The 19,253-nt window shown below is 35.5% G+C and overlaps 1 protein-coding gene across 3 annotated transcripts in view; it reads left to right on the top strand.

Moving 5' to 3' along the window:
* NUDCD1 (NudC domain containing 1) overlaps window positions 1-18,606 on the top strand; it is a 36,090-nt gene extending 17,484 nt beyond the window's left edge. For all 3 annotated transcript variants that reach the window (XM_017806501.1, XM_017806502.1, XM_017806503.1), the window contains 8 exons: window positions 484-669; window positions 2,921-3,104; window positions 7,320-7,505; window positions 8,616-8,823; window positions 10,813-10,957; window positions 12,246-12,371; window positions 14,525-14,684; window positions 15,808-18,606. In XM_017806501.1, coding sequence (XP_017661990.1) covers window positions 484-669; window positions 2,921-3,104; window positions 7,320-7,505; window positions 8,616-8,823; window positions 10,813-10,957; window positions 12,246-12,371; window positions 14,525-14,684; window positions 15,808-16,100 — 1,488 coding nt within the window. In that variant the 3' untranslated portion in view covers window positions 16,101-18,606. The remainder of the gene's footprint in view (window positions 1-483; window positions 670-2,920; window positions 3,105-7,319; window positions 7,506-8,615; window positions 8,824-10,812; window positions 10,958-12,245; window positions 12,372-14,524; window positions 14,685-15,807) is intronic.
* The last annotated feature ends 647 nt before the right edge of the window (window positions 18,607-19,253 follow it).

Below are 19,253 nucleotides of genomic sequence, written 5' to 3'. Positions count from 1 at the left end.
TGGCCACCTGAGCACACTGCTGGCTTATGTTCAGCACCTGTAGACCAGCACCCCCATGTCTTTTTCCACTGGGCTGCTTTCCAGCCACTCTTCTCCAAGTTAATTTATTTTTAAGTCTCCACATTTTTACTGGGACTAGAATTATATGAGGTAAGTGATTAATTATATGGGAATGCTAGGGGAAAAGAAATGAAAAACCTTGATTTAATGCAAAATATAATTAATGCTGTAAAATAGAAAGAAAAAAAGAGTGCTGAAATATCAATTAGGGAACACTCACAGAAACCAATTTATTGAAATTCCACCACCTTTTCTACATGTGTGGGAATTACCCTTGCTAGCCACTTCTTTCTAAAAATGCTTAATGGCACAAAGAAGCTGGTACGTTGCTGCTGAGATTTTGGTATTCTTAGTTTGTCTGTAATATTAACTGAAACTAATAAATACCTCACAGACTCTTAGTTCATGACTGTTTGTTTATAGGACACTGCTCTACAAAAACCAAGAGAAGTTTTCAGGCTGCCTTCAGACTTGACTGCGTGTGATAATCGCCTTTGTGCCTCGATACACTTCTCATCCCCCACACAGGTGACCCTTTCTGATGGTACAGGAAGACTGTATTTAATTAAATCAGGCAAACGTGGAAACAGTGCATCTGAAAAGTGGGAGGTGAGTCCTGCAATAACATATTTAGGACTTGTATGTCTACCAAGTAATTCTTATTGTCACATTTCTTATGAGAATTGCATGTATGTAATGTCTGAAGAATTAAGCTTTAAATCGTAACTCTGTATCACTGATACAGAAGTGTGTTCTAAATTACTAAATGATTTCTTTATAAACAAAATACCTGAAATTCAAGTTTTTGAAAGGGAACAGCCTTTTCACTAAAGAGGAATCTAAGTAAAAGTGAGTGTTTCTAAAAGGTGGTTAGGTGCTTATCTAGCTAAACTTTTTCTGAAAAACATTTCTCCTTTCTCCATTCATATGTGTCTGTCTGGGATTCTTCCCCCACTTTTCACCTCTTATTGTTTAGTCTTTCCATTGGCCTGTGGAATAATATATTTTTTTTTTAAGTTTGAAATTATTCTCAACCAAGCTAAAAACTACGTTCATTTTTAAGTTACGAGGTTTCTGGTCTGCATGATGTTTTTCTCAGTGGGTGTAATTGTGCTTGAAATACTCACCATTTAATTTACCCCATTTTAAAAATACGTCCACAAAGACTAGAATAAAACTTGAACAGAAGTGCCGGTTAGAAGCTTTGATAAGTAACCCTGAGGGTTACTTTAAAAGTAGGTATAGTGTTTAAGCAATATTATTTCCACCTCTCTTGTAGGGCTCGTTCTTCATAATGTGTACTTAGCTCTGGAAAATAATTGGTGCTTAAAATTAAAATTGTTGATTGTATGTTTCTTATGCTGAATTTTATGTTTCTTATGATTAAATTATTTACATAATTAATTCTTTTAAGGAGTCTTGATAAGTAGCAATTTTTTGTATCCATATCAAAGTAATCTCTACATTAATAATGGTATTAGTTATCCTCCTTGGACACAACAAATATAAGTTACATTCCTACCTGAAACTGTGACTCTCCTGTTCAGTGGTGCACTCCTCTTTGTTCATGAAAGATTAATCTGTTATGAAATGCCTGCACTTTGCATCTATTTTCTTAATTAGGGGGAAGTTTCCTAAGTAATCAAGGATGTTCTACTACTGGCAGAAATATAGGTGTATATAGTGAAGTGGAAGAGTTCAGGATGATGGGTTAGCTCCTTTCCCTACACTTTTTGAGAGTTTAGTAAAGGAAATTGGTCATCCTGTTCTTTGGATGCTTGGTAATAAATACCAACTGGTTTTTATTCTGTTCTGTATGAGAATGCTGATACGTTGGAGTTACAAGTTACATTGGAGTTGTCAGTGTAACAAAAACATGAGCTTTATATGTTGAGGTTCTGTCATGGTTTAAATTGATTTCCTGAGTATGTAGAGCACCCAGTGGTTTCTCTGAATGGATACTTTTTTGAGAAAAGCTGAAATACATAGTTTCTAGAATTAAAACTTCCTGTTATATGTACCAAATACTAAATATCTTGTGCTACAAAATGTGGAGTCCTTCTGTGTTTAATTATTTCATGTTCACAGTGGTGCTTATTAGCCTTTCAATATGGCGGTAATACTTATCTACTTGGCCTATCAGATATTGGATGGACTTTTCCTATCTGTATGTATAAATAAAAATTAAAAGAATTCTAACCCCAGCTTCTTAATTTCATTATAGGTTTTTCTTTTTTACTCTCCTTCATAGTACTTCATAAATAAGGAAAATGGAATCTCTTTGCAAAAGATAGTAGCCAAATAAAGAGACTCCTCCTCCCCTTATTTTTGATAATTAAACACTGGCAGTGATGCACTGGACCTTTTTATCTTCATGTTTGCACATGTCAAGGTCTACAAAGATTTTCAGAATGTTGGGGTGTCCAGAGAAGCAGTGAGGGCCTTGGGGAAATGCCTCTATTTTCATCTTGAGCGTGAGACTGTTTCCCCAGTTGATAGACAGTGTTTATGGATCCTGTTGTGCTCAGGATCCATATGGATCAGTTGTACCGCCACATATGTGGTAGTAAACAGCCAAAATGCAGATGGGTTTGGGGATCTTTGTGCTTTGCTTAATATACCCTTATAATGATCGTATAATATAAACAATAGTAACTAAAAAAATTTGAAAATAGTATTTTGACAGTTACAGAAGGAGGAGCCAGAAATGTGTGACATTCATGGATTCATATTGGCAGAGAGGTTTGTGAGGCAAAATGCTACTAATTTGATATTCACTGAAACCTTTCACTGCTTCCTGTGAAAGATCAGGGCTTCCAGGTTTAACTGTCTGACTTTTTTCTACATTTTTGTCTTCTAGATTATGTTTAATGAAGAACTAGGAAGTCCATTTATTATAGCACACAGTGTTTCATTTGTAAAATCTGATACAAATTCACTAGCTGTGCTGCTGCTTAGGGTAGAAAAAGATGAATTGGACACAAAAGGAAGTGGATTTCATGTTACCTTGGAATGGGTTACGATTGCAGAGATAAGCAAAGAGGGTAAGTGTTTTACGTTTATATTACTGGTGATTAATGTTTAAAAAAATAAAAATTGTGCTTTTATTTTTTGTCTTAGAAGTTGCTTTTCCACAACTGCCGATATTTCTTTTCCCCCAAAAGTTCAATTTAGATTTTACATACGTAATTTTTTCTTACATTTTGGGATCAAGCTATTGGTTGTAGGCCTAAATTCTGACAGACATTTGGAAAGCAGGAAGAAGTAAAGTTTTATGTATGTGTGGTGAAGATAATTAAAAAACAAGATAGAACTTTACTTTGATGTTATGAAATGAAATTTTGTTTTAGCTTGGTCTTGTAAAATCGAGGTTATACAAAACTATTCCTAACTAATCTCTGGTTTACTTTTCAAAATGTTGTACAGCTGGATATGTGTCTTTGGTTATGGATTTTCTTGGTGTTTTTGTAGCTTCCAATTAACGACATAGTGGGATTGGAATTAGTATGAGATAAATATAACAACTGTAACATAAAAAAATAAATGCTGCATATTCTAGGTTTTCCTGCAATAAAAGTATGAAGTTATTACATTAATTTTAGAGCTACACATTAAAAACATATTAGTTAGTGTATTAATACCTATTAATATATTATCCTAATAAAGTTTGGCAAATGGTACTTTTCATGTTCAATATGACCATATATACATACATTAATGTAATGATTTACATAAAGGATGCAAGACCCCATGCTTCACTGTCTGATTGAAAGATGCATGGATTAAATTAATATACCTTCTTGGCAAGACTGTGATATGGTCTTGCTCATTATCTTCCAAGAAGTATAATTTTGATACCGATAGAAACAAGATCTTTAAATACTTGAACTAAAGCAGTTGATTGCATCCTGTGGTCTTAATAGTCAAATGTTACTCAATCTCCTACATATATTGTAGGAATAGAATAGAATAGAATAGAATATTTCAGTTGGAAGTGACCTACAACAATCATCTAGTCCAACTGCCTGACCAATTCACAGATGATCAAAAGTTAAAGCATGTTGTCAAGGGCATTGTTCAAATGCCTCTTGGGGCATCAACAGACAGACTTGGGCCTTCAACTACCTCTCTAGGGAGCCTATTGCAGTGTTTAAACACCCTCTCATTAAAGAAGTGCTTCCTAATGCCCAGTCTGAACTTCATCTGGTGCAGCTTTGAACCATTCCCACACGTCCTGTCACTGGATACCAGGAAGAAGAGCTCTCCACTCTTGCTCCTTAGGAAGGCTGTAGAGAGCAATGAAGTGGCCCCTCAGCCTCATTTTCTGTGAACTAGACAAACCTGAAGTCCTCACCCACTCTTCACAGGATATTCCTTCCAGCCCTTTCATCAGCTGTGTTGCCCTCAGTGACTTTATATATGTTTTCTGCTATTGAAATCTTGGGTGATGCCAGTATATCTCAGAGAGACAGAAAGCCACATGAGACTGACTGCCTTATACTTTTGTGACCAGCTCAACAAGAAAAAGAAACCTCTGAACATTACTGGTTATAACTTAGAAGGCAAACTAAATCAGTAACACGGTCAGTCTAAACTAAGACTGTTGCTTAGTGAAAGCAGTAACACAAATTTTTATTATGTTGTCTCATACTGTACATTTTCGTGAACAAATTCTTTTTAACAATGTGGTTTTTATAACTTATGACAAATAGTCATGGAATCCATAGACGTGGATTTAAAAATCTTTCAAAAAGTTTTGCCAGTTTTCCAGCATTTCCAAGAAACAGACAAAATTTTTGAGATTATTGTCAGTAGAGATGTAAATAACAAGATTCAAAGCAAACTGAAGAGAAAAATAAGTTTTGAGTTAATTTAAATAAACAACTCAAAAATCAGACTGATGTATGAACCAGTCTCAAAGACAAAACTTCTTTGAGGAATTACAATTCTTTTCATCCTCTTTCATCCGTAGTCAATTGCTATGCTTAACTTTTCTTGAAACTTTGCCTGTGGGTGCAGTTTATCAAATCATATTGTAGTAAGAGTAAGTAGTTAATCAACAAGCCATTTCTCAAATTGCCAAAATCTGTGATTCATCAAAGCAAAGCCTTAAAACATAGTTATGTCTCTTGACACTAAAAACTGTGAGAGTCTCTGCCATGTCTGCTTGGCCAGACAAAGTAATCACACCCACCACTATTGTATTACCTAAGAACAAAAAAAATGGAAGTATGAAAATAAATCAGAATGGAGGGAGTGGTTAGGTCTGTTCACATCTTCTGTGGTACCTCAGAGGACTGTAACAAAGGTATACCCTTTCAAACTTTATTTTCTTCAGCTAACCAATGTTTTAGGAATCCTCACTGTAAAAGCTTGAAATGAAGAGCCACCTTGCTGCTTTATCAGGCTAAGGAAATGTGGCATTAGCTTTCTTCTGACCTTCTCTACAAGAAAAATCATTCAGTATAAACTTACCAGAAAGATCATAAAGACTTACTTAAAACTTTTTGAAGTTCTGATGTTTGATTAAAAATACTCTACAAAGGTTTTGTCACACAACGGTAAGTTGTGATATTTTAATGCCTTTTAACCGGTGAGCAAATGCTGTAGGAGAGACGTACAAACTAATTTGTTATGTTTCAGTGCATGATTAGATTCTGTCAGTTAAAACAGCTTATTCACAGAGTGGCTAACTGCTCACTGCAACAAAAACATGCTCCTTTTGGTTATATATCTAAGCCAAAGTAATTTTTTAATGTTATAAAGCATGTTGCCCTCTTGCTTGGAGTCTTCTAATTATATGAATGTCTTACTCTGTCTCTAAGTAGAATGGTTGAATCTCTTCAATTAATGCTGCCCTCCCTTCAGTCCAACCAAAGCTTCTAAGAAAAAGAGTGGTGCTTTAATTAACGCCATTAAGTACTGGAGTTACATTATAGTCCAGTTACTAACCTTTAATCCACTTCTTGCTTAGCAAAGAAGGTAACCAACTGAGAGGATTTAAATTATACCTGGGTTATCCATCAGCGTCCAAAGGAGAGCAACGAAGATGGTGAAAGGCCTTGAGGGGAAGCAGGCTGAGGAAGGGCTGAGGTCACTTGGTCTGTTCAGCCTGGAGGAGACTGAGAGGAGACCTCAGTCTACAACTTCTTTGTGAGGAAGAGGGGCAGACACTGATCTCTTCTCTGTGGTGACCATTGACAGTACCTGAGGGAATGGCCTGAAGTTGTGTCAGAGGAGGTTAAGGTTCAGTATTAGAAAAAGGTTCTTCACGCAGAGGGTGGCTGGGAGCTGGAACAGGCTCCTCAGGGGAGTGGTCACAGCACCAAGCCTGACAGAGTGCAAGAAGAATCTGGATGATACTCTCAGGCACATGGTGTGATTCTTGGGGATGGATGGGCCTGTGTAGGGCTAAGAGTTGGATTTGATTATCCTTGTGGGTCCCCTCCAACTCAGCCTATTCTGTAATTCTGTGATTATTATCTGTGTTCTCCTATGACTTTGATGTTTCTCTAAGTTTAACATTGAGGTCAAACATTTTGGAGAGCTAGGGGGACATAGAGGATTTTTACCATCATAATCTCTGGTCTTGTCTAATGTATCTGCTGATTGAGAAATCTAATGATTTCCCAATTTCTTGCAAGTAAAGTCGTAACTACAAGTACAGTGATTTCTTTTAATGAAGAGATGAAGCAGAAATGTGAAAAACTAAACTAAAATTCCTGGGGATGATTTTATCATCTGTGACAATTTTATCAAGTTGTTCTTGAAGACTGTGGGCAGTAAGATTCTGATGGAAAAAGAACAAACGTGCTAGGACCTGTGACTTTACTGGTGTTTCAGAGCACAGTAGGGAGTGATGTGGTCCTTGATGCCAGTAGCTGACATCTGGGACCTCCCTTTTAGAGAACAGTGCCTTAAAAGAGTTGAGGAATATGGGCATTTTCCATTATGAGTAAAATATTACCACTAGCTATTTCATTGTTTCTCAGGTTTTTACAGCAGCTTGAAAATTATTTGGAAAACTTGTTTGTACAGAGACTGTGCTGGGCTAGCTGTGATCAACAAAGACATCATAAATAAAAAAGGCAATCTTAGAATAATCCAATATTTAACAAACTTATTGGGAAATAGAAATTTTCTTTTAAAATACAGTCCTGTGATTTAAGCAGTAGATTTGCATAGTGGTTTTGAGTGTGATGTGTTTCTCAGATAATAATTTGTCTTCCAGAAAAATATTACCACTTTTTTTTTTATAGGTGTTCATAAATATGAAATCATTAAAAGGAGAGTTTTACAAGGAAAATCAGTCCCCCATTATGCAGCAATAGAGCAAAGTGGAGGTGGTCTAATGATTGTTTCCCACAAACCATTCAAATTTATGGAAAGTGAAAGTGACAAATTAGAAGAAAATGATGATACAAAAATATTAAATGAAAAGAAAGGTAAGACTTATCTGTTATGTAGGCTGCTCTCTGGCTTAGAAAATATCTTGTCAGTTTCGCATTTGTTTGGAAACTCTAGCTATAAATGTTTGTTTTAGTATCTGTCTTCTAGACAGATTGGCTACTTCTTCTGTTTGTTTTTTGCTTAAACCTATATGAGGTGCTTTTTTGGATAGGAGACACAATTTTTCTGTCTTAAGAAAGAGGCTATTTTGGAAACAGAACTATACTAAGTATTTGATAGTAGTTGGATTGGTAACACCTAAATTTATGCATCTGGCTGAAGTACTCAAATTAGGAAGCCAATCTTCCGAGATGGGAGGAGGGCATTGACCCCCTCAAATTGTTGTTCCTAAGAAAGCTTTTTGATATGTAATTTACTCCTCCCTAAAATTTAAGTAATAATTTTAAAAAACCTTTTCCTTTTCAAAGAATGAGAATCCTGTAAAAGATTATCTTTCCTCCAGTGGGAAAGCGGTTCAGAAAAAAATAATAATTTCAACAAAAGGCATTCATACTTTATTTTCTTTGCAATCAAAATAAAACTAAATATCTAAAAACCTATTAATAAAGTTGTTTATTAAGACTACTTGGTCTTCCAAAATCATTTCTGTTGAATAGTCAGCATAACCTCTGGCAAAATACGTAAGAAAACTTGTTCATATCTCTGAATGGCATATACTTCTGAACATTCAGTAGCTTAGAAGTACCACTGTACCTGATGTCTCTTCAACCAGATTATTAATCATTAATGTTTCAGTGTATTAAAGTACATTTTGGGTATCAATTTTGTCATGCTACAGTAAACTTAAAGAGTTTACATTGACTTGAGTAATAGTTAAGGTCCATTGTATAACTCTACCAGCATATTTGAGTATAGACATGAATATAAATTACTTTCCAAATGAAGGACACAGACAAACTTGATTGCTAAAAAAGTGTTTCTTCATTTTATGATCAGAATATATTTTGTGTAAATTGTTCAGAGTAAAAGTTAATTTCCACTCTTTCACAAAATTTCATATGTCCCAGCATTGTATGCTATGGGATCGAGTAATCCTTGTATCCTTATAATCTAGTTTGTATTTTCCTGCATGTTTCCAATTGTAGACCCTCTTTATTACTGGCAGCAGACCGAAGATGATGTGACCATAACAGTTCATCTGCCTCAAGACATCACTAAAGATGACATAAAAGTGCATTTTTCTCCTGATAACATATGTGTTACGCTGAGAGACCAACCTCCTTTAATGGAAGGAAAACTCTATTCATCTGTGGACCATGAAAGCTGCACCTGGATAATTAGAGAGAACAAAAGGTATTGTATATGATTTTAGTTTTCCTGTTGGTAGGAACTGGTTTCAGAGTTTATACCGTATTCTCTGGGAATGGGCTCTTTTAATGCTACACCCAATGTCCCTCCTTGCAAGAATCTGTTTCCTCTGCTGAAAACAGTTCACTGTCTTTTGCAATGCTGTCTCACAGTACTGGTTTTTTATCTAATTGTAAAGTAATCCCCCACCACACCCTCCTTTTACAGTTAACTTGCCAGGAAAAAAAAAAGCCAACCAAAACACTCAAACACCAAAATGTTAAACACAGATTTGTAAGCAGAGTCAACTTGAATGTATCTCATTGTTTGTGTTAATAATTTCTCTTTTTACTTCAACTTTCCACAAACAGGCTTTTTTAGTAATAATATAACAGAAATTCTTTAGGTTTGACTTATAATTTCCTTATTATACTTTCCTAATCAATTATACATTATGTACATTATAGAAAATGAATCTGTGTGAACCTAATATGCTGTAGACCACAAACAGAAATATTCATCCTTTTATTTGAGAAGTAAATTTTAGTTTTCTTTCTGAAATAAAAATATGAAATAATGGGGGGGGAAATAATTCAGATCTCCCTAAAACAGTCAGATTTTTGTTTTATGAGTTGTCTAGTTTTCACACTCTGCCTAGACTGAGCCATATATTCACTCACCACACTGGTCAGGCTAACTCAGGGAGATAGTCACACTCTTATCATGAACTCAAGGAGAAACATGTACATCACCAGTTGATCCACTTAACAGTTGATAGCTGTTTATCTACAGCAAAGGCCACCATTTGTGTCAAGATCAGGTCCCCAAAAGGTTAAATGTAAAAAACAGTAATGCTCCAGAAGAATTATATGTTTGTATATAATATACTAATACTGTATATTAAACTTCATGACTTCATGTTTGTTGGTTATTAGGTATCATGCTGAAAAATAACTCAGCTGAGTAACTCAATTTTTTTATTCAGTTGAGTGAGTGATATTGCATGAATCTCAGGCTTACTTTAATGAGAAATAGTAATTCCATATTTCAGTGTAATTAGTTGCACTCGGTTCTTAATGTTTATACTGAAGTGCCACTATAAATCTGTTGATTAAAAGTCTAAAACTTGCTCCAAATGTCTTCTGTAAAAGTGTGCTATTTCTAATACCAATGAAATTGCTTCAGAAACTGATTCAGAGTTCACCAAATAGTTGTTGCTATGATACAGTAGTTAGTAACTTAAAGGGTTTTCTGTCAGAAACACTATAGCTGTTTTCGCTGGAGACCCTGTAAGTGTATCTAAAAATTGAGTGTAATAAAACTAACTTTAATTTTATGGTTATATCTGTGTGTTTGTCTAAGAGAGTATTTAAATGGAATTGCTGTGTTGGTGCATTGAGCTAAGTGTCTTATTTTGCATTTAGTTAATTAGTTATTCCTAATAATTTAATGATTATTCTCTGTTGAGAAATGATTATTCTGTTGGGTTTTTTTATGTTACAGAAATCTTACTTCTTCTGAGATATTATTTTAGATAGTATATATAATTAGCTGTTGTAGTATTTCTGAAGTCTATTAAAACAAATATTTTTGTCCTAGATATCCACACTTAAGTAGCCCTAGGAACCACTACTTATGTTTCAAATAAACTGCTGTAGTAAAAGTCTGGCAGTATTTGAAAAAATTGTTTTACAAGTGATCTCCTGCTGTATATGAAATATTTTAATGAGTCTACTTCAGGGGAAACTGCATTTACATTGAAAACCCTGAGGTTTGTGCTTAGGCTTTTAGAAATCAATCCTTGGTCTGTTTTTCTTTAGAATATTTTTTTCTTAGAATGGTTTGTTTTATAATTTGAATGCTAATGGTTTCTTTGATTTTCATTATTAATTCAGCTTGATGAGAGGTGCTCTAATCTAGAGGATTTTTTTACTAATCTGACAAATGGATATAGTGTTTTCATGTGCTACTCTTTGTATTCTCTTTGCATTTTAGTTTGGAAATTTCTCTAATTAAGAAAAATGAGGGATCCCGGTGGCCAGAGCTAATAGTTGGTGACACAAGAGGGGAATTCATTATGGACCCTTCCCAATGCTCCGAAATAGCTGAAAGCCTGATGCATCTGACTTCTGAAGTAATGGTAAAGAGTTGAAAATAAAGCATTCAAAATTCTTGTACATTTGCATGTCGTCTTTTCTTGATATCCTAATTTGCAGTTCATTGACCTGGTTCATTAGTTCATTTACTATTCAGACTCCTAACTACATTCATTTTTAATTGAAACTGTTAACAAACAAATGGGACTAGAGTTGTGAATGTATTTTCAACAGTAATATCATCTTCATATGAGACTCAATTTAGCTTACACGATAGTGTCTGTGCACCAAACAGAAGCCTGATTTAACATTGAAAATAAACTTTGTTCCCACCATTTAGGATGTGGCCGTTTGTTTTAAAGCGGTTAATTTGATTTTGGAGGCTGTCTGTTTCTTGTTTATCAATAGGTTAGCAATACTGTATTTGACCTACATACGGTGAGCGTAAATGACATGTTTAAAAACATGACTCATGAACTTTCTGGCATTATTGTTATGCAGGAAGTCTACTTAAAACAAAATAAAATGTAATTTTTAACTGCTGTTTGCTTGATACTTCCCCTTTGGTTTAATTAGAAAATGGCATCTCATCTAAAATTTTTGAAGTGTGATTCATTGTGGTTCTTGATGTATCAGTTTTGGATTATTACTTTTTTTAAATAAGGCTGAAAAGTGTTACTAAATTCTGTTTAGTACTTCAAATTGATTTCTCTCCTCTCTCCCTCACTATTTGTGAGTAAAATATTGTAGTATATCTTTTGACTATAGATTCTTTGGGAACTTCAAATATCTTTTCTTTTGTACCCCATACTGAGGTTAAAATGATGATTTTTTTTAATTGTAGTTTTCATTAATTTAAAAAACATTAAATATATTTAAATAAATTAAAATTTTTATTAGCAAAGCTAAAAGGAAGCATGTATTGAGAACTCCTCACAAAATTAATTAATCCATTTTTTAATAGCATTTTCAATAACAGGCTGAAACAAGCTTACACTGGTGTACATTTACTAAATGTACATAGGTTTTCAGGGTTGTATACTTTTGCTACTTAGAGAAGGGAATTTATTGACCATGTTTTAGTTGCTTATGTGCCTTTCCTCAAACTGAAATGGATTTTGTTATACCTACCACTCATGCTATCCTCCACATCAGAAACGGTTCTATTAATTTTGAATAATTTCATAATAGCTTAATCTTTCAGTATGTATGGATAGGCAAATGATTCTTCCAGTTCTGTTGATTTTTTTTTTGTTGTTGTTATGTAAAGAGATTTATATTTTTTTTTTCTGTAGTTTGGATTTTCAGTGTCGTCCATTGTCTTTATTTCAGAATCCAAACCCTGAAAAGGAAAAACCACCTTGTAATGCTCAGGAATTAGAAGAATGTGATGCTTTTCTTGAAGATGGCGCAAGTTTGTGCAGATTTGATGGCGATACCTTGAAAGTTACTCATATAGTAAGTACTGCAAATTACTACAGAAGTACTTTAAAACATTTTTATATGCAAGTTGAATTCTGTTATCGGTACAAAAATTGCAAACTCTTGAAAACACATTAATTTCTTCCATAACATCGTATCACAGTAGCAACAGAAATTGTCCACCCAGATGTGTCCTTCAATGTCATTTTAATATAAAAACAAGGCTCCTTTTGTTCTGATTTAAAAATATATATACTTTCACAAGTCAACCATTTGAAAAAGCAAAGTTATGTCAAAATAATTATAAGAAAAGGGTCTTTTTCAGTGGCATAATATTCTTTAGATGGCTTAGTTTGCAATTTTCTTAGTAATTTTTCAGATAGCCTGGTAGAAAGTGGACCCTTTTTACCAAGAAGGTGGAGCATAGATCACTTTATGATACTTCTTTGTCAATCACACTGAAAATAACAGATTGTAGGCAAAATGCTTTAATAACGTGCTTGATCTGGACTGTAAGCAACCTTGACTAACAGTAAAATTAGAACCTGATCTGGTCATCTGGCTAGAGTGGGAAAGAGCAAAATCTTACAAAAACATTACAGATCAACTCATTGTCTTGTGGTCATTTGGGGTTTTTTTTCAAGATGTTTCTATTAAACTTGTAATAAACATTGATTTTGCACCCCATCGCTACCCTGTGTCACACAAAGTACATGTAGGATAACCTGTTTTGTACAAACATGTCATAGTTACAGGATAAGATTTGATTCAGTTCATAATTTTCTGTTTCCTCTGAAAAAGCTAGAGAAGAAGTCTGACGTCTGTATCTTAGAGAGCTTGGTGTTTTGTTTGTTTTTTTTTTTCTTCCTTGATTTTTTTTTTAATCTCTTGTCTTTTTTCCTCTGGCAGTACAGATACATGGCTCCACCAAGAAAATAGTCTGGTTTGTGGGTACAGTGTGATAGACAGACATTTGTCAGTAGATAAAATCTGTTATTGGTAGGAGGACATTTTACAGAAACTCTTTTCAAAGGGATTTTAGCTATTCAGTGATATACCAAACACATCAGGCATAAGTAGAAACAAGAGGTTCAAACTGAATAAAAGGAAAAACAACCATTGTTGTAGCATGGATTGGGTTGCCTAGTAAGCTGTGCAGCTTCTATCCCTGAGGTTTTGAAGCCCAAACTGGATACAGTCCTGAATAACTGAGCCTAAACTATTGCTTCTCACTCTGAAGGGTAAGAATTTTGTGTCCCAGAGACATTTCCCAGATCAGGAGGAACATGAGATCATGGCATCAAGAAAGGTTGCTTTCTAGTGGGCAGCAAGATATTATAGTGCAAGTTTGAACTCCACAAAATGTTTGTAAAGAGTTCCTAAAATGGGTGGCATAAAAGTAATTCAAAGGTTAATGTGTGTCAAGCATTATGGACAAAGGACAGTTACTGTGGATAGATTTTTGTTTCAACTTCATCTATGTGAACTTGTGGTTTTGGTCCTTGTTGGAGTGTGTAGGAATATGAGTATTTCAGTATATTTTTCATCTTACAGAAATGTATTTTCATTTTTATTTAGTTCTTCTTTCAAGTTGTTTGGAGTTGTTTTTGTTAGCATTTCAGGGGCCCGTTCCTTCACAAATGTGGCTGGTACAGCTTTTCACCCACAACTCCTACAGACATATTTATTGACAAGTGTTCCAATCTGATATTTAGTAATTATTTGATTGTAACTAAATTAAAAATGTTGACATTTTCTAGTTTTAGTATTCTGACTAATCCTTGTTTCAGTGCTTACCAGCTTTTACCTCAGAGGGACAGTATGTCCTTCCCTGTTGGCATTGCAGAAAACCAGACGTGATTACTTAGAGAGAATCTTTTCCTAACATTAGAAGTTGCAGGTTAGGATCCTCTGTCCTAGAAAACCATTTCTGCACAAAACACATTCCCATTTGCTTGTATACTAGAGGTAATGTTTCTCTAAATATTATCCCAAGGAACTTAATTGCATCTGTTTGAAATGTGTTAGGTGTCTGTGATGTATTGAGCTATTGACCAGTGGGGATGTAGCATAATGTATTCAAGCATTTTGTCAACTAACAGACATGAAACCGTTGATCATCTGACTTTAGCATATGTGTAACAGAATCTGCTTTTTATGCTTTGAATCAATATTTGTTTTGTTTTCAGATTAATCTTGGAAGCAACCCGTATCTTTTCTCAGTTGTTGTGAATCCCAGAGAAATGCCATGCTTCTGCCTGAGACACGATGTTGATGCTCTTCTCTGGCAACCTCACTCTGACCAACCAGAGAACATGTGGGAACACATTGCAACTTTTAATGCTTTAGGTAGGAAATTAAGTTCTGTGTCACACACCTGAAACTTTTCTATCTGAGTGCTTTTAGTATGGCTTCTGTTGATATTTCTCTTACTTAAATCTTAATTGGAAGTTACTATAATTTTGTTGATAGCAGCGTGGTAGCTTAGTTTTAGACATAAGAGAGCATAGAAATAAAATGTTTATGCTCTGGAAGGAAAATAAGCCTTTTCAGACCATGTACAGGATGCAAGCACAGTACTGCACAGTTAAAAGGAGAGTTCCTTGGATAAGTGAACTTGAATTAGAGACTTGAAAAGCACAATCACCACATTAACACCCACACAGAAAACATCCAAGAAATAGCTACAGTTAATTGATTATGTGTCTAGGTATATGTAAACTTAAGGTAAGATGTTTTAATAAGAGACCTCTAGATTTTTGCTGTCTCGTTGTCCCATGTCATAACCATTGCCATGCGTTGTTCAATGGGAGTGAAGCAAATAACCTTTCAGAAAGATGGTAGATCATTTGGCAAAGATTGTGTCTCAAGCCTCTCTACAAAAGTGTGAAAAGAAATCAGTCTGAAATAAGTCTGATTGCTAATAGAGTCCTGTAATGAAAGAGAAAAAGGAAGATTTTTCTCCGAGTGAGTATTAACGGAAATTACAGTGTGTTGAAAAGTAACTCATCTTTTTCAGTCAGTTCTAAATAGAAAACAGGTTTTAAGTGTCTGTTCGAGATTAGAGAGGCTCAGAAATCTTAATTTTTAGATGTAATTACACACTGGGAGATAAAGGGAGAGAAAAGAGTTATTCTGCTAATATTGGGTGAAGACTGCCCTTAAGGGCCATATCTGTGCCTTATGATCCTGCTGAGAAAATGAAAGACCTTGTGGGGCTTTTATCTAGCTGTACATACATATGTATAAAAAACACCAGTTAAGATGATGTACAGAAGAATTGTATATTGGCATTAAACTGTTTAATGCATCCCTCCAGAAACTGTTGCCTTATGTAATAAGAACATATATCTTCTTTTTTTTGTTACTAATTGCATATTATTTTTTAAGTTAAGCTTGGTTTTGTATCGGCCAGTTAAAGTGCTCTTGAAACCAATATATTACTTATTCTGCTTGGTTTTGGGCTACACAGGTTATGTCCAAGCATCAAAGCAAGACAAGAAGTTCATGGCTTGTGCTCCAGATTACTCCTACGCTGCTCTTTGCGAGTGCTTGCGACGAGTTTTCATCTATCGTCAGCCGACTCCTCTGGCCACAGTTCTCTACAACAGGAAGGAAGGAAGACAAGTAGGACAGGTTGCTAAGCAGCTAGTAGCAACCCTGGAATCAAATGATCCTATCTTAGGCTTTCAAGCTACAAATGAGAGATTATTTGTTCTCACAACAAAAACCTTGTTTTTAATAAAGGTGAACTCTGGAAATTAATTATTCAGTGTGCTCTGCTGTAGTTTGTGTTAACAATTTGTTGTAGAACTGGATAGGTAGATGATCTGACAAGTTCAGTGCAATTTGCTGAAATTCAAAAAGGGGATGTTTTACAGGGGAATCAAACTTTTTCATTAGAATATGTCTGTAAGATAGCGACAAAGTTTTTTGACTTTGCTGCCACTGAAATAAGCTTTTTCAGAGCTATGGGAAAGTGTCTTCTGCATCAACAGCTTTGTCAAAGCAGTTGTCAGAGGCTGCTACTGCACATGTGAATAGATTTATGCATTGTTTGTTCCAAATGACTTTGTTTGACATAATTCTGAATTTTGAGAATTCACTTCTGTTTTTAAATGCCACTGTTTACCTATGAAAAAAGTGGCATAAAGAGTTACAAGTGTATGATGTGCAAAGTAGAATGTATCATTAAAAAAAAAAATCCCCAATTCAAATACTCTTGACCAAAAACTTTTGATATTTTGACATTCAGTAGTATTGAGTAAAATGTGAATGAAATTAATGGAGTGTTATGTATCTTATACAGGTACTTAAGTGGAGCAATTTCATGGCATATGCACATTTTAGATTATTGGTTTGGGACTTACTTATGCTTGCAGTGCAATCTGTTCATATTTTAAGAGACACTAGAATACCTTCTAGTAGCTTTTTCCAGAAGCAAAGTAAGAGTCAAAGTATAGCTGGCAAATACACATTGAATGCTATTAGTTAAGGTCTGGTTATACTCTCAGTTGTGCCATTTTCATTTGACTTTGTACTTCATCTCAAGTGACTAATTTACAATGAGAAAATGGCTGACAGAAAAAGCACCAATATTGTAAAAAGCACTGGTATTGTAACCTGGGATGGGAAACTCAGAAGTGCTACTTCTGCCTCTGATCCCACTGTAAATGCTGTGTTACCATTCTGTCTGTGATGCTCAAGTCCAGGTGTGGTATATTTGCAACATAAGAGTACTCAGGCCAGTGAGGATGCTTTGGTTTGACAAACAGCTGTGGTTGAGTTGAATAGTTGTGTCTGAAGATTTTTGGTTTTGTTTTTTTTTTTTCTTTAGATTGGCATTGTCAATACATTTAAACCAAAGGGTCAGTTGTGACAGCTTCACCCTGGGTTGGGTTTTTTTTCATAGTTTGTTTAAAACTCCATAACAAAGAATGCCTAATATATTGTGTACTGGCAGGAAAGCTGCTGTTATCTGTGGTACCAAAGTACTGAGAGAGTCACAAATACAAGTGGCCTTCTAGTTTGCATCTCTCTTCTGATATCATTTCAGAACTCTGTTAAGAGTATTGAGAGAAAAATAAGTGTTTCTTTAGTTGTGATTGTTTTTACTCTCCTGTAAATTTTCCAGACTTGTATTGGTGAACTGATTAAATAATGAGTGAGAATTTAAGAGGGAGGCAAGCAGTTGTACCTTGCAAAAACCCTTGCAGAAACTTTCCAAGGAACCTGATTTTCCTTCTCCTTACAGCAGCGTTATGTCATATATCTAATATTGAAAAGTTTTTCCTTGCTCTTTTAAAACTATCTTGGAAATGCTTTTTCAAAAGGCTTAGTGAATGTATTACCATTTCATGACTGTTTTGCATCTAAATTTTAATTGTTGGGCAATAATGTCAAACAAGGTGGTAGAATTCCAGCAGAGGTCCTGTAGAAAAGATTTGATATAGCTTATTACTTTGCAGCATAAAGTGCTTTTACATGTATATGAATATTACTTAGTAACCTGAGATTTAATCATTGTGAACACGGAGTTAAGAACGTGATATTTGGGAAATGGAGGAGTGAAGGATTCATAGCCACCATGATTTTGTCACCTTGGGTCTACTGCAGGAAGCTTCAATATAGATGAGAATTTTAGCTTTGTCAAATTCATCTTGCTGTGAGGTAGATATCTGGAAACATGCTCTGCTGTCTCAGGCAACAGTGGAAACAAATAAAATGGTTACCTCTTCAGAGGCTATATTACAATATGTAATGACTAAAACTCACATTCTGCCCAAATGTGTCCATTGCAAGGGAGTTCTTGTTTACTCTGGAAACAACTGAACATCCCTTTTTCCATGTTACTCATCTGTTTGCAATCATGGTGTTCTCAAAAGGGATGTATTAAATACTCTCTCTCTTATTTTGCTTTCTATGAGAGTTAAGGATATTTTATTATTTAAAAGATTTGTTATCTTGAGGAACCTGGCATGCTGTTACAGGGCAATCCCAAGCACAAAAGCAGGGTGGGCAGGAAATGGATTGAGAGCAGCCCTGGAGAGAAGGACTTGGGGGTGTTGGTGGGTGAGAGGCTGGACATGTGCTGGCAATGTGCGCTTACAGACCAGAAAGCCAAACGTCCTGGGCTGCATGACAGGAAGCATGACCAGCAGACTGAGGGAGGTGATTCTGCCCTGGTGAAACCAGGTGAAAATGTGAAACCAGCTGCCCTGGTGAAACCCCACCTGGAGTGCTGTGTTCAGCTCTGGGCTCCCCAACATAAGGAAGACGTGGACCTGTCGGAACAAGTCCAGAGGAGGGACATGAAGATGATCAGAAAGCTGGAGCACCTCTGCTATGAAGACAGCCTGTGGGACTTGGGGTTATTCAGCCTGGAGAAGAGAAAGCTCTGGGGAGACCTTATAGTACCTAAAGGGGGCCTGCAAGAGAGTTGGGGAGCGACTTTGGAGAGGGACATGTAGTAATAGGACAAGGAAGAATAGCTTTAAACTGAAAGAGGGTAGGTTTAGATTAGGATTGGAAGAAATGCTTTACTTTGAGAATGATGAGACATTGGAACAGGTTGCCCAGAGCAACTGTGGCTGCCTTCTCCCTTGAAGTGTTCAAGGCCAGGCTGGTGGGGCTTTGAGCAACCTGGTCTAGTGGAAGGTATCCCTGCCCATGGCAGGGGGGTTGGAACTAGGTGGTCTTTAAGGTCCCTTCCAACCCAAACCATTCAATAATAACTAAATGGCTGCAAGCCTCTGGGATGCACTCACTATCAGTATTTCCATTTCTGCGTTCACTTACATTTAAGGCTCATTTATTCAGCATATCCTGAGTAGGCTTATACAAAGTATAGAATGTGGATTTTTAAAATAAATGGTCTTCTGAGAACTGAGAATCGTGCTTCAATTTTTCTAGGATTTT

Source organism: Lepidothrix coronata, unplaced genomic scaffold, assembly GCF_001604755.1.
Source record: "Lepidothrix coronata isolate B3197 unplaced genomic scaffold, Lepidothrix_coronata-1.0 Scaffold15, whole genome shotgun sequence".
NCBI lineage: Eukaryota > Metazoa > Chordata > Aves > Passeriformes > Pipridae > Lepidothrix > Lepidothrix coronata.
Note: the sequence above shows the minus strand (reverse complement) of the source record. Positions and strands in the feature narration are given on the sequence as shown.